We start from the raw sequence: 16,407 nt of genomic DNA, 5'->3' as shown, positions 1-16,407 counted from the left end.
GACAAACACATGTACAATTACTGTAAAAACGTATAATTGTCTACATTATGTATCCTTAGTATAGTTAGACCACAAATTTAAATTTAAGATTCCTATATATTTACCGAATGTACCTTCCTGCCAAAGCAAATTTCTTGTCTGTGCAAACTTTCATGGCGAATAAATCCCCATTCTGATTCTGATTTAACGCCATTATATACCCTTTGCCAATTAACATTTCCCATGGAATTTTTATAGATATGGACTAATGGTAGATATTAAGTCCACTGCCAGAGATACACTATTGTTTTTCTTACCCATATCCCTCTTAAAAATAAGAACAAGATCATTGGGAGGAATTTCCGTTAAAATATTTAGGGTGCCTTCCAAAGCCTAACCCTGCATAGTATTTTATCATCAGATCAGCAATTACAATGGAGTCCTTGTCCTCTAAATGGCCTTGTGGAATTGGTACAAATCCAGTCAACGATGGATCATGAAGAATGGAAGTGAATTTGTTCAACTCCTTCTGCCCTAGGTCTTTTTAAGTACCAGATCAACATTCTATGTGTCTCTGAGATCTGTAGTGACAAAACAAGATAGAAGATGAAATAGAAGAAGTTAATATCAGAACTCTTGGTGAGAGTAATCTGGAGTTATCACATTGAAAAGTTATTCAAACAAAGATTATCCATTAGCTTTGAAAACAAAAGGCTCTGAATTCAATTATATAGATAATTATTATAGAAAAAAGGTAAATAAAAGTGGCGATTGTACTACTTACATAATACTATCAAAACTTAAAACAAGTGTTTGCCCACACCTCCAAAACCGTACGATGAAAAAAACAAAATAGGTTCAGAGGCAAACATGCTACGCATACTTTACTCTTCCTCCATCAGAGACACTGACTGTCTCCCCACCTTCAAGAAAAGGCTATAGACGCACTTGTTCCGGGAGTACAATGGTACTTAAGAAAGATTTGCTGGGTCTGATGTTCATTTTATTTCCTCCAGGAACTCAATTACACTTATTGAGGGACTTGTTGCACTCTTTGGTTAGTTGTAACTGATTTAACTTCTTGTACTTGCTGTGAATTATATTATTGTGGCTTGCTTTAAGTTGCACTTTTGAGGTTCATGTTGTTTAATTGTAACTTGTTTAACTACAAGCTCTTATGTTTCTTCCCATTGTCACTTATTTGCGTTCCACAATGTATGCTTCATGGGATGGTAGCCCACTGTTTATGATCATTGACCTATGCGCTTTTGTAAAGCTCTCTCTTGGAAGTCGCTTTGGATAAAAGCGTCTGCTAAATGAATAAATGTAATGTAACTGTACCTGTTATTTCTGGTCCCATAGCCTCCCATAGAGGTTTTGGTTCTATTTTTTTAGGTTATGTTTCCCCATATTCTGTTGATTTTGAATCATTTGGGTTTCCCCCAGTCCTGTTCTGTGGTGGTTCTGTTTAAGCAGAAGGAGTTTGCAAGGGGAAACAGGACTGTCTCTGTGGTGTTTCTGTTTAAGCAGAAGGAGTTTGCAAGGGGAAACAGGACTGTCTCTGTGGTGTTTCTGTTTAAGCAGAAGGAGTTTGCAAGGGGAAACAGGACTGTCTCTGTGGTGTTTCTGTTTAAGCAGAAGGAGTTTGCAAGGGGAAACAGGACTGTCTCTGTGGTGTTTCTGTTTAAGCAGAAGGAGTTTGCAAGGGGAAACAGGACTGTCTCTGTGGTGGTTCTGTTTAAGCAGAAGGAGTTTGCAAGGGGAAACAGGACTGTCTCTGTGGTGGTTCTGTTTAAGCAGAAGGAGTTTGCAAGGGGAAACAGGACTGTCTCTGTGGTGTTTCTGTTTAAGCAGAAGGAGTTTGCAAGGGGAAACAGGACTGTCTCTGTGGTGTTTCTGCTGGTCCTCTGGGTCAGTCTTGAAACGCGTTGGGGTTTGTAACTCAGGTTCTAACTCACTGTCTAACTCTCTTAACCTGGCCAAGATCTTTACAGCAGGCCCATGTTTGATCTGTAGATAAGATAAGATATTTTTAGTAGCAGTCAGTGTGTTTGTCCAACTCCACTTTGTCCAATAACCAATGACAAACTTGCAGCTTTTATCCACTTGTCTACATATGCAGGATATTTTGATGCATGCTGTGATCCTCTCCTCATCTAGATTTGTAAAGATTTTGAAAAAAATATTTGTTCTTATTTCAGAGAAACAACAAGGATGAGACTGATGATGAGGCTATCTCTTAACCTTAAATTAACCCCAACTCAACTAAATATTACCAGTTGCTGAACATGTCTCATTTTGAAATTTCAGAGAAGTCACAATGAGGAGGAGGACATTGCGTTACGTTAAATTGGTGGGTTTGCTTTTGATTGGAACTTTCGCCTTGGTGCTCATCTTTGGGAAAGATGCCCACCCTGCAGATGAGCCATCAGATAACATGCCGATAAACACAGAGGAATCAATGTGTAACCAAATAGCTAAGAAACCAGTCAGGGTGCGGTCAGATGCCGTCACATGGCCACCTTGTCAGCGTAATGAATCTGCATCCAACGTGACAGGCTTTTCTTCACTTCCCGGCCACATCCAAGACTTCCTGTATTATCGTCACTGCCGCCACTTCCCCATGCTGCTTGACGTACCTGATAAATGTGGAGGTCCACAGAACTCTGCTGATGTCTTCCTTCTGCTGGTTATTAAGAGCTCGCCTTGGAACTATGACCGCAGGGAGGTTCAACGTAAAACCTGGGCAGAGGAGAGAATCCAGAATGGTGTGTGGGTGCGTCGACTCTTCATCTCAGGAACCACAAGCTCGGGATTTGAGAAGTCAAAACTGAACAACTTACTGGAGCTGGAAAACAAAGAACACCATGACATCTTGCAATGGGACTTCAGTGACACTTTCTTCAATCTAACACTGAAGCAGATTCTGTTTCTCGAGTGGATGGAGAGGAACTGCCCAGATGCTCGCTTCCTGCTCAACGGTGATGATGACATCTTCGCCAACACAGATAACATGGTAGAATACTTTCAAAGCCTCAAGGACAATGATGGAAGCAAGCATCTGTTTGAGGGTTCTTTGGCATATGTCGGTGGACCCATCAGAGACGGACAGAGCAAGTACTATGTGCCAGTTCAGGTACAAGAGTCAGAAACATACCCCCCCCTATTGCTCAGGAGGGGGAATTCTCCTGTCAGGCTACACAGCTATGGTCATATACAAAATGTCTCAGTCAATAACCATATTGCCTATTGATGATGCTTACCTGGGGATGTGCCTGCAAAAGGCTGGTCTTGGCATCAAGTCCCACATCGGTGTTCACTGTCAAGGATTCCACATTCCTTCTAAAAGGCTTGATGCCCATGACCCTTGTTTTTACAGGGAAATGATTTTAGTACACAGATTTGTAGTACATCAGATTTACATCATGTGGCATGGAGTACGTGACCCTAACCTGAAATGTGTCGGAAAGACATTGACACTTTAGACGTGTTGATTTCCCAGGCATCTCAGTGATGAATGATGAATCTTACGATATGTTTTGTCAGCAATAGAATTTTCAGATCGTGGTCAACTGACCACCAGGCAAACGTAATTATCTGTGCCAGGACAGGGCTTCCATACAAGAGGATCTATAATAGGTAAATCCTTCACATCTGGCCAAAAGAGATACTTTTGTGAAGTAATTAGAATTTTTGTAAAGTAATTGTACACTTCTGATCTCTATTGGTGGTATACAAATGTAGTAAACGTGTGTGATGTGAGAATTCTAAACAACCGCGTTTTCATAACTACACTTTCACTCAGTCATTCCAGGACATCATGTCCAACTGAATTAAAGTGTGTTATTGTGGTGTGCTTATCCCTTGTGTTCTCCTCGGGTCATTGTGACCCATCAGTCATTGTGACCCATCGGTCATTGTGACCCACCGTCGTTTGCGACAACTTTACCGTATACAAAAACAAAGTGAAACATTTTCTTTTAACCGTTGGGCTGTCTCAGACCCCCCACATTGCGAAGGTTAAAAGAAAATTATTTTCATTTGCTTTTGTATTGGGTAAAATTGGGTAAACACAACGATGGTTCGTTATGAACCTTTTGGTCATGTGACCCGAAGGCAGCACAAGGGTTAAATGAGTTTGGAGTTGGTTTTTGTGTGTTTTCTTTCTTGTATATAGAAATGAGAGCAGATATTTTGTTAAGTGCCCTCTACGAGACTAATACATATTATATGTAAGATTTGGAAAAAACTTAAAGAACTCAAAGAGACTGAAAACCTGAAAACTTCTACAGTTTCATGATCATGAAGAGTAACTTTGATGAGAAGTACATTGCTGGACTTGTCAAACACACTCTCCAGGAATTTAACAGTTGTACAAAAACAAACACTTTTTACATTCTTAGCACTCCTGAATACATATGTGGTTGGATCTTACATTCCTGTATCTCTTTCCTGGGAATACCTTTATTGCAATGAAAATGTATGTGAAGAAATGTAACCATACTCAAACTTTTTGATAACAGTCAGCATTGACGACCAAGGAGGATACAAACTCCTTAGAATTCTACATCATTCTATTGCCACTGCATGTCTTGAAGAACTGGACACAAGGTACAAATGTTGCTTGAGTGACAATTTCATGTCATTTAAGCACATTTTTGGCTACGTCGGCAAGATTTCAATTATATTGACAGTCTTTGAGATGTTAAGCAGCCTGTCGTCCCAATCGAAAACCTGGAAGAAAATCACTGATCATTTTGACAAATATTTGACTCTGTGTTGTTCATCAGAGGAACTACGCAGTGAACTGGCAGAATAAGTAATAATAAGTAATGTATTTTGTGTACCATAGTGTGCATTGTAATGCTTTCACTATTCAATCAGGAGTATGTTATTGTGTTGCCATAGGGCTCAGGCTCCATTTACAAAACCAATCTGCATTACATTTTCTTAGCTTTATTAAAATCAGGTAATTATGTTAATGAAAAAGGTGACAGCAGAGATCCGTTGGTGTCCATCAGAACCAGCTGATGGTGGTCAACATGTCTGGGTCGTCAGGCTCAGCGGGCAGCACAGCTGGGGGAGGGGGGGGGGGGTAGTGATAGTGGAGAGGATAGTAATAGTGATAGTGGAGAGAATAATGATAGAGGAGAGGATAGAGATAGTGGAGAGGATAGTGATAGAGGAGAGGATAGAGATAGTGGAGAGGATAGTGATAGAGGAGAGGATAGAGATAGAGGAGAGGATAGAGATAGTGGAGAGGATGGTGATAGTGGAGAGGATAGAGATAGTGGAGAGGATAATGATAGAGGAGAGGATAGAGATAGTGGAGAGGATAGAGATAGTGATAGTGGAGAGGATAGAGATAGAGATAGTGATAGTGGAGAGGATAGAGATAGAGATAGTGATAGTGGAGAGGATAGTGATAGTGGGGGGGGAATGGGGGGGGGGTAGGAATAGGGGGAGGGAACGGTCCCTGCTGCACCTAAGGAAGCATGAACCGACGTTCGCAGACTTCTCCTGGCAGGCCCTGGTTAGAAAACCGGACCTTCTTCACCTTCCTCCGCTTCACTCTTCCCTGGCTTCCGAGGGCAGGCAGCAGGCAGGAGCGAGCCGGCGGAGGGGGGAGGACCAGCTTGGGCGCGTTCTTCCCAGCCCTCCTGGTCAGCAGGGGCCCTGTGGGAACCACGGGCTTGGGGCTCGGGCTGGGGCTCACCTCTTTGGCAGGTGCCGCCGCCGCAGTCTGGCCAGACTCCAGCATGGAGAGCAGCATGACGTTGTTGAAGCAGGAGTTCGGCAGGTCCAGCCCCAGCTCACCCAGGACCAGAAGAGGGCTGCTGGACTGAATCAGCCCAGGCTGAGAGGAGCACGAGGTGCTGCTGCTCGGTCGCACGTCTGGCTCAGCGGTGCCAATCGGAGGGCTTGACTTACGTCGAGAAGGAGGACGCTCTGTGTTTCGGGGTCGATCTCCAGGAGAAGAGCACATCATCACAGGGCTGCTTGGCTTCATAACAGGCTTAGCAGATGGGATGTTAGGCTGTGCAACAGGTGGAAATATGTCCCCAAGGTTGTTGGGACCGGAATCAGGTTGAGGATTCTTCTCCTTCTTTTTCTTCTTCTTCTTCTTAAGTTCGGGCACCTCCTCCTTGCAGCTTGATGCACCGAGCTGGGGGAGCACGTTCCCTGCTGCACCTAAGGCAGCATGAACGGACGTTCGCAGACAGCCCCTGACAGACCTTGGCTGGAACTCTTCACCTTTCTCCGCTTCACGCTTCCCTGGCCGAGAGGCAGGCAGCAGGCACGGCCGTGCCGGCGGAGGGGCGGGGACCAGCTTGGGCGCTTTCTTCTCCAGAACCAGAGGGCTGCTGGTCTTGATGTCGTCAGATCCAGATGGAGCCGGAAGACCAGTCTGGAGGGGGGCCAGAGGCTGCCGAACACGCCTGTTTCGACGGGGTTCCTTGGTGCCCTTCTTGGGGCGGGCACCAGAAGGTGGGGTAGGCTGGGCGACAGCAGTCAGGGAGGGGAGGGCAGAGGGCCTTGAGGAGGAATCTAGGGTATCGATGACTCCTACGCTCTCCTGGGGTCTGATAGGAGGCAGTGGACCACCCTTGGACTTCGGCCCAGCTCCATTCAGGCTAGGGAGTCTTCTATTCATGACTCAGGCACTGAAGCTGAGATTTGATAAATACATCATAATACATAATTTGGTTTGTGTTCTTTATATCTGTATATTCCAGTTTAATCCGGTTTATTGTTCATATAAAAAAAATGGTTTGTCCTCACCTCCAACCTCCAAGTTTCTTCTTGGTGAAATTACATGTACACAAAATTTCTGTTGAAGAAAAAGACAATTTGTTCTACTAAATCATACAAACCAAATATACAATCACAGGTATCTTAAATAAAAAAGACAACATACAAGCCTTACTACTTAGCAAGTTATACAACATGTACAAATACATACACACGAAGTCTAACATAATTGCAACAAAGAATACTTAAAGTAAGTCGAGTACATTTTACATCTATTTTAGTTGTAATACTAGGTCACACAGAATAATACGTTTTCAAAAAAATATATAATATCCAAACAGTTATTAATTGTTCAATTAACCCAAGGAGCAAAGGGTGTAGTAGACGTTTTCCTTACCTTGTTTCAAGATGTCAAACCGCAAATGATCTGATTTCTCAGATGACCATCTATTTACAGAAGCAGTAGGCATTGTGACGCAACAATACAACATTTTGATAATGTCGATGGACAAGAGCTCACAACATGAACCCCATAACAAATACTAAATGTATTAAGGAATATGTAATTTGAATTAATTTGTTTTAATTGTGTTTATTGTGACTTTACTTAGGCTACAATTAATGTCACCGGCATGCTACCCCCATCGCTCAATTAAAATAGTGACTTTCTCAATTCTTGTGGATAATTTGATATTACTTGTTTACTTCTTATTCCGTGTTAGTTCTAAAAGTTCAGATAAACATTCACAACTCAGGTCCCACACACGCACCCACCAACACAGACGCTCACATCCAATTTAACGTGAACATCATCTGTTTCGGTCTTATAATTATTTTGCTGGGCGGTGGGAGATAAGAAAGACCATAAACAAAAATATGAATCAAGTAAGCCGTCAGAGAATATAACTTTATGTAGGTTACAAAGCAGGCTGCAGTCAATGAAAAAAATTATAATAATAAAACATTAAATAAAGAGCCAAGAAGTACGCCCATTTTTGCAGCGCAAGACCGTAGTCCAGCGTCCTTAGCAACAACGGGGGTGACCAAGGAATTTGAGATGACAGGAGAAAACCACAAATTCGATAGGATAATGTTTTGACATAGGCCTCCTGTTCACATATTGAGTAAGTTCGTCGTTCTTTTCCGAAGGCTCTCTTTTGCATTAACGCTATCCAGCACAAAGTTGCTTGGAAAGGCATATAATGCGTTTTTTTTTGTCAGACGAAAGGTAAACTTCATAGCCTACTTAGGTAGCTTAGGCTAGTACTAGCTATTGCGCGGTAGCTCACTAGCTACTAGTAATACTGTAACCTAGCTATCACAGTAGCCAGCTTGCATTAGTGTTCAGAATGACTACATTCAAAGCGAGTCCATCACCGCCTGTTCTTCCAAAGCCGGAGGGAGGGCGGATAAAGTCAAATCATACTGTCATACCTACTACTGGGAAAGATGATAAAGGTAATTTACGGACACATTGCGGAAATTCATGATGACATGTTACATTCTATATTAAACTATGGGTCAAACTGTTGCTTCGTTGGTATGTTTGTACACAGTGGCAGAACTGCCAGTGCTGAGAGAGAAAGGGACAGATCGGTCCAAGATGCAGCTTGTCCCACTGCAGAATGATTATATCCCAGATGAACTCATGGACACTCTCACTTCAACCATCTATCCCCCAAACAGACTGGGATCCTCAAAGCGAAGCAAGACCCCCCCGAAAAAGGTGAAGATGTGATTTATTACTGACGTTTTGGCATGTCTAATATCATACCCTTTTCTATTTTGGTCACAACGGTCACAGTCTTCACTAATCTATTTCTTCTTTAGTTTTGTGCTTGTCATTAAGTAATTAAGTCTTCCCTAGATCCATGGAATACGACACACAGATGCTGTTTGGCATCATGCTGTTGGCCGTAAAAAATACAAATATTTTCTTGACCAACCAACATCGTTGACTGGAGCTGGCAGGTTGGATTACAGATATCTTGATTTATGGTTTAGAATACATATACAAATAGAGCCGTACTCTTCCATGATTTTGGATTATTATTTACGTTTTGTGTGGTCACAGAGATATCTCCTTCCTGTGTGACGCCATGGCAACCCAGAGAGAGAGGATCCCTCTGCCACCCATGGCTGAGAGGAACTCCAGCAATACACAGGGGATTCAGAAGGCAAGCAGAACATCAGGATGTGTACATATGTGTGTGTGTGTGTGTGTGTGAATGTGTGTGTGTGGGTCTGGGTGTGTTGTGGCAAGCGCAAAGCGTAACCGGGAGGAAAGGAAAATAGGATGAACCAAAGTCTCCCTAAAAACTATAAATGAACTGGAGATGCCACTGTGTCTGTGAGTTTGTGTTTATGTGACCCAGTTGTTGATTTCACCATCGCTTCCCTCCACAGGACTTGAAGCACATGGAGACTTTGATCCCAGAAGAGTTTCACATTGTGAAAAACAAAGGGGTTCAAGCCCTGGAATGCTTTGACGAGTGAGCGAAGTCACTTCTACTGCGCAGCGGGAACCCCCGCCCTACCAAACCCCCTAGTCCACGCCCCCAAATCACTTCTCCTCTTAACTTCTCCTCTTTCTCTTCTCAGTAAATTCACAGTACTGCTGGAGGACGATAAAAAGATGCTTAAAGTCTTCCCATCCATGTGAGTAAAGATGTAACACAAATACTTCAGTAATGTCATTCTCTTTCCCGGACATCTGCACACACAGATGTCCTGCTTATAGTCCTCTCTGTGGAGAAATATCAAGTCTATCCAGAGCGATATCTGTATCTGTCATTGTGGTTCTAGTTGAGAGGAAGCATGGTCTCTCTGTGTGTGAACAGGAAGCCCAGTGGTAGACTGGAGGCTGTCCAACTGATGAAGGTGATGGATGAGATGATGGACCGAGCAGGGGTCAACCAGGAGTACAGTGAACTGACTGGACTCTCACAGGTACGATAACTAGGAAACTATGGACTGAGTGATTCAGCTTCAGTCAATTCCTTTTTTAATGGGGAAAAGTGTTGTAGCAAACAGAGCAAGGAAGTGCCTGTTTTACAAGGCATTAAATGAAGATAGTTCATTCAGTACCAGACGTTAAACAGAAGTTCTTATTGTTTAACGTTTGTTTTTGGTCTAATCTGTAGCAACCAACTTTATAAACAGATATTGTAAACAAACTTTTTTTTTTGTCATGACAAACTTGTTTACACCAAAACGGTATTTAAGCTGTGGACTGCACCATTAAATCATAAGACAACATTTTATTGGAACATCCTGATCCGACAGACTGTGTTTGAATGTGTGGGGTACCTCACCCTTTGTGTCCTCCCCCCAGATGCAAGGCCTGCTGGAGCTGGTGCGAGTGGAGCAGAACATCTACAACATCGTGTTCCACGAGCTGATCCGACAGGTCAGTGTGGAGTGTGCAGAGAGAGGACATCTCCTCGCCAAACTCAGGTCAGTACTGCTACCAAGCCCCCTTCACCCCCCTCCTAGATCTGTCTACAAACGGATTCTCTGGTCAGTGGTGTGTGCAGGCAGCAGTGAGGTTTAAAATGATCAAATAGAACAGAGTCATTCATAGTATTCCTTTAGCTCTCATCCAAAGCAAACATGCAAACAGGTCCAATGAACGCATCACATTCCGGGATGTTCCATGAGTGTGTGTCTCTCCTGCCCCAGAGAGAGGTATGTGGCCCTGTTGGATCGTATCCCCCGGCAACTGAAGGGCCTCCACACGGAGACCCTGGCCCAGAGAGCGCTGGACCGACGCCTCACCGAGGAGATCATCTGCTTCAAGGGCTCCCTGACCCAGCTTAACAAGTAAGCCTGTGTGGGGGGTTTTCTTTTCTCTCTGGTTGTTGACAGGTATTGACATTATGTGTACAGTACAGGTTATAACCCCCTTGTTGGTTGCTGGAAGGACTCACAACATTACTGTCAAAATACTATTTTTTTCAATTCAGTTTTATTTTTGTGTGTACATTATATGCATGAACTTGATTGGGTGTGTGTGTGTGTGTTAATGGTTGTGTGTGTGTCTGTGAAATGTCAGAGAGCTGTGCAGCATGAGGGAGCATGATGAGTATGTGACCAATCAGGGAGCGAGGGCACAGGAGCAGCTCGCCAAAGCTCTGGAACAATCTCAGAAGAACTCAGAGTAAGCTCTGCACGGCTGCTGTTACCTTTGACACTACACACAGAGAGTGTTCGATACTATGTTGGGTACTGTGAGAATCTCATAGGTGATTGGGTTGAGGCACCTATCTGTTGATTCTGGCATTTGTCTAAAATAAGCACAATCTCTCCACTCAACCACAAAACTGCAGTTTTCAAATTCACACAAAGGCAAAACATTAGTCAGAACAAAGCAGCCTTACGTCGTATGACCTTCCTAAACAGTTTTTTCTTGTCATGCTCTACCTCTTGGTGTGTGTCTGCAGCATGGTGGGGGAGTACCACAACCTGTACGAGATGCAGAGGCGCCGGTTAGAGAGCCAGGTGGACCGGCTGACCGACGAGAAAGACCTCTGGAGCAAGGTCACCTACAACCTGGCTCTCAAGGTGATCACCTGCATGATATCTATTACCATTCATGTCATGCTATGATACTGTGTATCTTGTTATGCTTGTGTTAGCTACCCTATTAGGGGTCCACAAGGACAGCATCCAGCTATGTACCTCAACTCCTGGACTTTTGGAATGGTTAAGATTGCGCTTGTTGTGTTGCAGGTGATCAAGGTGAACAATCTGCACCTGGCCAACAAGCTGCATGTAAGCGAGCAGACCTGGACCAAGACGGCCGAGCACTTCACAGTCTTCCTCATGTCAAAGGTGAACCCTGACGCTGTACATCGTGGCCCTTCAGTAAACCAAAATAACGTTAAAAACCAAAATAACGTCTTTAACAATAGTGAAGGCAAGGTACAGGTCTGTGCCATCTCCAAAGCTATCTCGACTCTTGAATTTCCTTCGGGATCAATGAAGTGAACTGAATGTTGTGCTATCTGGACTAAATGACCTACAGAGCTGGCATGCATATACCTTTGACTAAAGGCATCTGCTAAGTGAACACATGACATAAGGAGCCGTGTTATGGTGTGCTGCAGGACTCAGAGGACATGAACCACATCATTCAGCTGACAGAGCAGTGGAAGGAGCTCATGACCGGCTTCGTGCAGCGTCTGAGCGAGGCCGAGTTCAGGCAGTGTGAGAAGATCCAGGAAGTCCAGGCCGACATCGTTACGTGTCACGCCTGCTTGAGCACCAACGTCAAGTGTGTATTACACACACATTTAGATCATGTTTAGACATGTTTCAAGCCATGTTGTCAAACTCCCATCGGTTATTTTAAGCCATGTTGTATCACGGTGTGTCTGTTTTCTTCTCCAAGGATTCCAGATCCCAAATTAGAGAAATCCTTCGAAGAAGAGATATATAATTACTTGAAAAAGTGGTCCAACGTAAGAGCACTTCCTACTATGCTTATTGTCTTTGTGCAGAGAAAAAAAACCTCAGTGTGATTGGGAATATTTGTATTTAAAGGATACTTTTCACTTGTAGCGGTACCGTGTCTTTTAAGTGACATGTCCTTCTTTAATAAAAGACTTTGGGTCCATGAAATGCATGACTAGAAACCCATGTCGATGGTTCGGACTCTCACCCCTCCCTTCCCCAGGAGTTCAGCATTCAGTGCGAGCGCTATGGGGGCGAGGAGCTCATCTCCTGTCAGGAGAACCTCAGCCTGCTGGCCCAGCTGCAGGACTCCTGGGGGGAGGTGGGCCTGGGGCTCTTCAGGAGACATCCAGCCCCGGACGGAGCGCCCCCTAGGGGCCAGGAGGCCATGAAGGAGCTGGCCAGCAACGTGTCTGAGCTGCACAAACAGCTCGACACACGCATTAACGGGGAGAGCGGTGAGGAGTGGCTACTGGCTACTGAGGCCGTAGAGCTGGAGGAGTTTTGTAGCCGGTGCTTATCTGCAGTTTGGTTTGTCATACAGTGGGGAAAATGAAGACAATTCTTTTTTTTTTTGCTCCACTTTCTCAAGTTTCAGGTTAATGAAGATCATTTGGATCTTCTAACGTTGAAGGCTCTTTCCATGTGGCATTCCCAGGCATCCACAAGCAACTGATGGCCCTGGCCGGGGTGATGGACTCGTGGGCCACCAAGCTGAAGGTCCTGATTGGACGTTCGGAGGTGCTGCCTCCCAGTGATTGTTTGAAGCTAGAGAAGGAGCTGGAGAGATGGATGAAGGTGGGAGAGGAGGCTCTGGTGTTAGTGGCGAGCACCCAGCCAGACAGCGGGGGGAACAAGAAGAAAGCACACATCAAGTGAGACCAGCGCTAAGAGACTGTGTTTGGTTCTCCACATACTACAAACAGAGCCTACCAACAGACTGGGAGGTCCTAACACAACACATTACCTTGGTCTCAATGGACAACCAGTTAATTATTAGGCATTGAAAGCAACCTTGGTACAAAATTACCCTTTGCCTGGTTTGATACTGGTTTGATATACTCCTTTGATACTCTTGATCATGCATTGACTTGAAAAACTTCCCTTTTGAGACTTTTGCCTTTCTGTGATTCCATAGGATTGAGATCGACGACGTGTTCAACTCCATCCGAGAGTTTGTCTCCACCCAGTCCAACTTCTTTGACTGTGAGAACCAGAGGCTTTGTGAGGAGGTACTGTTTACTTATTGATGGCATCGCCCTTCAATGAGTTGCATCAATAACCTGATATAGGTCTATATTTAACCTATAAAGGTAGTATTGTCTTATTGTTTGTATCTACAATTTTTTTTGTTTTGTTCAATATGCACATGGCAAGACATTTTGGTCCTTGCTTCTCTACGCATGTTCCATACTTTGGTACAGTTGTTGATGTTTGGCATTATGACCATTATTTTCACATGGTCATATTGGAATCATATGAGCGATGATTGTTTGTTTGATAAAACACAGTCTACTTATGATTCCAGAACGTTCCTCCGTTTAAAAAAAGGTCTGTGCATGTCCCCCTGACCTGCCCCAGGTGAGCTCCATCCACACGGCTCTGACTCGCTGGATGGTGGACCTACTGCTCCAGATGGTTCCGGACCAGTGTGACGAACAGGAGCCCCTGCCGGTGACGGGCCCCGGGCCCCAGGCCCTCAAGGAGGCCTCCATGAGGAAGCTGGAGGAGGACGCCAGGAGCCTGGCGCAGGAGCTGCTCTACTTCTCCAAGTACATCACCAGGTCAGTCAAAGCTCAGCGTGCCCAGGGAGCGGGCAGGGGGGGAGTGCGCGTCTGTTGTTGAGGGGACAGGACAGAACGCTCTTCCTGAAATCCGAGCGCCTCTCTCTCTCTCTCTTTCCCTCCTTCTCTCCTTTCCTCGTCAGCTCCTGTCAGGATATCGTGGAGGAGGACATCCAGAAGAGGACCATGGCTCACGACGACACCGACAACGAGCTGTACGAGCTCAACAAGCTGCAGGTACACCCAGAAACACCTCCGAGCCCTCACGCGCTGTTCAATGCATGCTTGAGGCCATTCATCATTCATGTATTCACGATTCATGTATATTATTTCTTTTGGATCGATGGAACAGGTGTGCGAGTGTTTGTACATGTGTGAGCATGATGTGTATTTTAGTCATGAGTGTGTGTCTGTGTGTTTCTCAGAGGGAGTGTGACGAGTGGAAGGACGCCTGTAAGATCCTGCTGTCGGATGTCAAAGGCAGCCCCGTGGATCTGCGTGTCACCTCAAACCTTGTCCCCACGTCCGCCACTGATATACTTCCTACCCCGTCAGCCAGCGTGGAGTCTAATGTAAGGATAGGGTCTGCACTCTCACTCCTACCAGGGACTTGATATGGAATTCAATTTTTGTGAGTGTCTCAAACTAAAGTAAATGGTTCTCAGACTTGGGTTGATACTAGGAGTTAATGTTATCCTGGTATCCAGCACACACATGGTTGTTTTCTGGTGTTCCAGCGATGTTTTGATTATCCTGCCAGGTCCACAGACCTGAGGAAGACTCTGGAAGGTCACAGGTGGAAGAGACCAGTCGCCCAGCTGATGTAAACAACCCTGAGGTAAAAAATGAAAAATCATTTAGTTTGTATTCTCGAAAATAATATGGCCATAATGCTTCATGTACAAAATGATGTCATCACAGTGATTTGGAACCATCGTCTGATAAACAAATTGCCAGTGAGCTGGAATGTATTTGTAGTTGTATGTTTTGACCCGCAGGGGGAGTCAGAGAGCCAAGAAGAAGCCGTGCAGGAAGGCAGTCAGGGAGGCTGCATCATGAAGCTGATAGGACACGATGGCTACGTCATCGAACAAACCCTGGGAGAGGACAGGGTCCATCTGGGGCAGGTCAGTCTGGAGAAGATCCCCACACACCCCTTCCATCGTGCTGCTTAATGCCTCACCGTGTATATGTTGCTGCCTAGCCAAAGCGCTGATGTGTGAACTGTTTGTGTCGGTCAGACTGAGGAGATGGTCATCAGTCCGCACACGGTGAACGCTCACCGGGCTTTCGACGCCCTGGCCACGGTGGGACTCCTGCAGACGCAGCTGCTGTGAGTTCTCCACATGGGGGTCTCTCGTGAAAAACGTGTGGAATTGAACGTGTGTGTGTGTGTGGGCGGGAGTGGGGGGGGGGGGAGGGGTACAAAAGATGTATGTTTACTGTTTGCGGATGTGTGTGGATGTATGTATGTGTGTTGCGTATTTATGTGTGGATGTATTTCTGTGCGTTGCGTGTGTGTGTGTGTGTGCACCAGGGAGATGGAGGCGCGTGCCCAGGGGGCTGAGGAGCGGGCTCAGAAGGCAGAGGAGGACCTCCAGGCTGCCCTGGAGAAGATCCAGGACATGGAGAGACAGCTGCAGGGCAGGCCCAGCTTGGAGCCCAAAGGTAGCCAGTGTCTGTGACACACACCGCTAACACGCAGCAGTCATACAACCGTGTGCAAGCAATCAAACGCTCGAAAGAACTTTATTTCTTTCGTAACTGGATAAGAGCGTCTGCTAAATGACTAAATGTAAATGTAACTGTTACCAGAACCGTCTCCATAGATCTGGAACTTGTCATATTAACCCTTGTGCTACCTTCATTGTAAGCATCATTGTTTTATGCCCAGTATGCAAACATTATCATCATCATCATCCTGAATGTGTTTGCCTTTCAGTGAGTAAGAAACCTGTGGCTGCCACATCCCAAAAGATGGAGTCCCCTCCTGCTCCCAAACCAGCCAATCAGAAGCCCGAACACAGCCCTAAACCCTCCAGGCCCAGGAAACGCTGATCCCAGACCAGCATTCATAGTGTTAGTGTGACACACGACTTGACTAAACCTCTGATGAGTTAGTATTTGAAGTGTTGAATTCTTAAAAGGTCTGACCTTATGACTATTTATTTAAGTGCCGCTTCTTGTTCTGTTTTTTGTTAGGTCGTTGTTGCATTTGTCATGTCATTGAAATAGTTGAGTGTAGTTGGAGTCAATAGTTGGAGTGGCGTAAACTATTATCTTATGTTGATGTGTGGAACATCTGATAATGATCGGGTGATTTTGCAGCATATCATGACAATAATACATCCCAAAATACAAACAAAATAACAACTGATTTATTTTGATGTAAAAACTGAAACTGTCACATGGATTGTTTTTCCTTTGTGATTGCTGT

The 16,407-nt window shown here is 44.8% G+C and overlaps 1 protein-coding gene, 1 long non-coding RNA gene and 1 pseudogene across 3 annotated transcripts; 2 read left to right on the top strand and 1 right to left on the bottom strand.

The window, feature by feature from the left end:
• Window positions 1-2,299: 2,299 nt before the first annotated feature.
• LOC146254524 (N-acetyllactosaminide beta-1,3-N-acetylglucosaminyltransferase 3 pseudogene) lies at window positions 2,300-3,464 on the top strand (annotated as a pseudogene).
• A 3,041-nt stretch (window positions 3,465-6,505) lies between these two features.
• Window positions 6,506-7,162, bottom strand: LOC146254523 (uncharacterized). The gene is made up of 3 exons (XR_014731491.1): window positions 7,130-7,162; window positions 6,763-6,811; window positions 6,506-6,650 (listed from the first exon to the last, which is right to left on the bottom strand). It is a non-coding gene; the product is annotated as an uncharacterized LOC146254523 (long non-coding RNA).
• Window positions 7,163-7,731: 569 nt separating this feature from the next.
• On the top strand, window positions 7,732-16,337 carry axdnd1 (axonemal dynein light chain domain containing 1). 2 transcript variants are annotated; one of them, XM_084676275.1, is made up of 25 exons: window positions 7,732-8,190; window positions 8,419-8,458; window positions 8,600-8,703; window positions 8,807-8,909; window positions 9,139-9,224; window positions 9,334-9,390; window positions 9,573-9,681; window positions 10,067-10,188; window positions 10,414-10,554; window positions 10,787-10,891; window positions 11,175-11,295; window positions 11,464-11,565; window positions 11,841-12,007; window positions 12,125-12,194; window positions 12,410-12,644; window positions 12,845-13,061; window positions 13,325-13,418; window positions 13,768-13,970; window positions 14,114-14,207; window positions 14,396-14,542; window positions 14,731-14,808; window positions 14,969-15,097; window positions 15,212-15,303; window positions 15,508-15,638; window positions 15,913-16,337. In XM_084676275.1, exons 4-25 carry the CDS (start codon window positions 8,832-8,834, stop codon window positions 16,026-16,028), a joined length of 2,694 nt encoding a protein of 897 aa, XP_084532401.1. In that variant the 5' UTR covers window positions 7,732-8,190; window positions 8,419-8,458; window positions 8,600-8,703; window positions 8,807-8,831; the 3' UTR covers window positions 16,029-16,337. The 2 variants fall into 2 exon arrangements, with proteins under 2 accessions (XP_084532401.1, XP_084532400.1); XM_084676274.1 differs by having other exon boundaries at window positions 8,289-8,458.
• The last annotated feature ends 70 nt before the right edge of the window (window positions 16,338-16,407 follow it).

This window comes from Hypomesus nipponensis, chromosome 16 (assembly GCF_054491055.1).
Source record: "Hypomesus nipponensis isolate SF chromosome 16, ASM5449105v1, whole genome shotgun sequence".
Lineage (NCBI taxonomy): Eukaryota > Metazoa > Chordata > Actinopteri > Osmeriformes > Osmeridae > Hypomesus > Hypomesus nipponensis.
The sequence above is the reverse complement of the archived record's forward strand: the minus strand, read 5'-3'. Positions and strand labels throughout refer to the sequence as shown.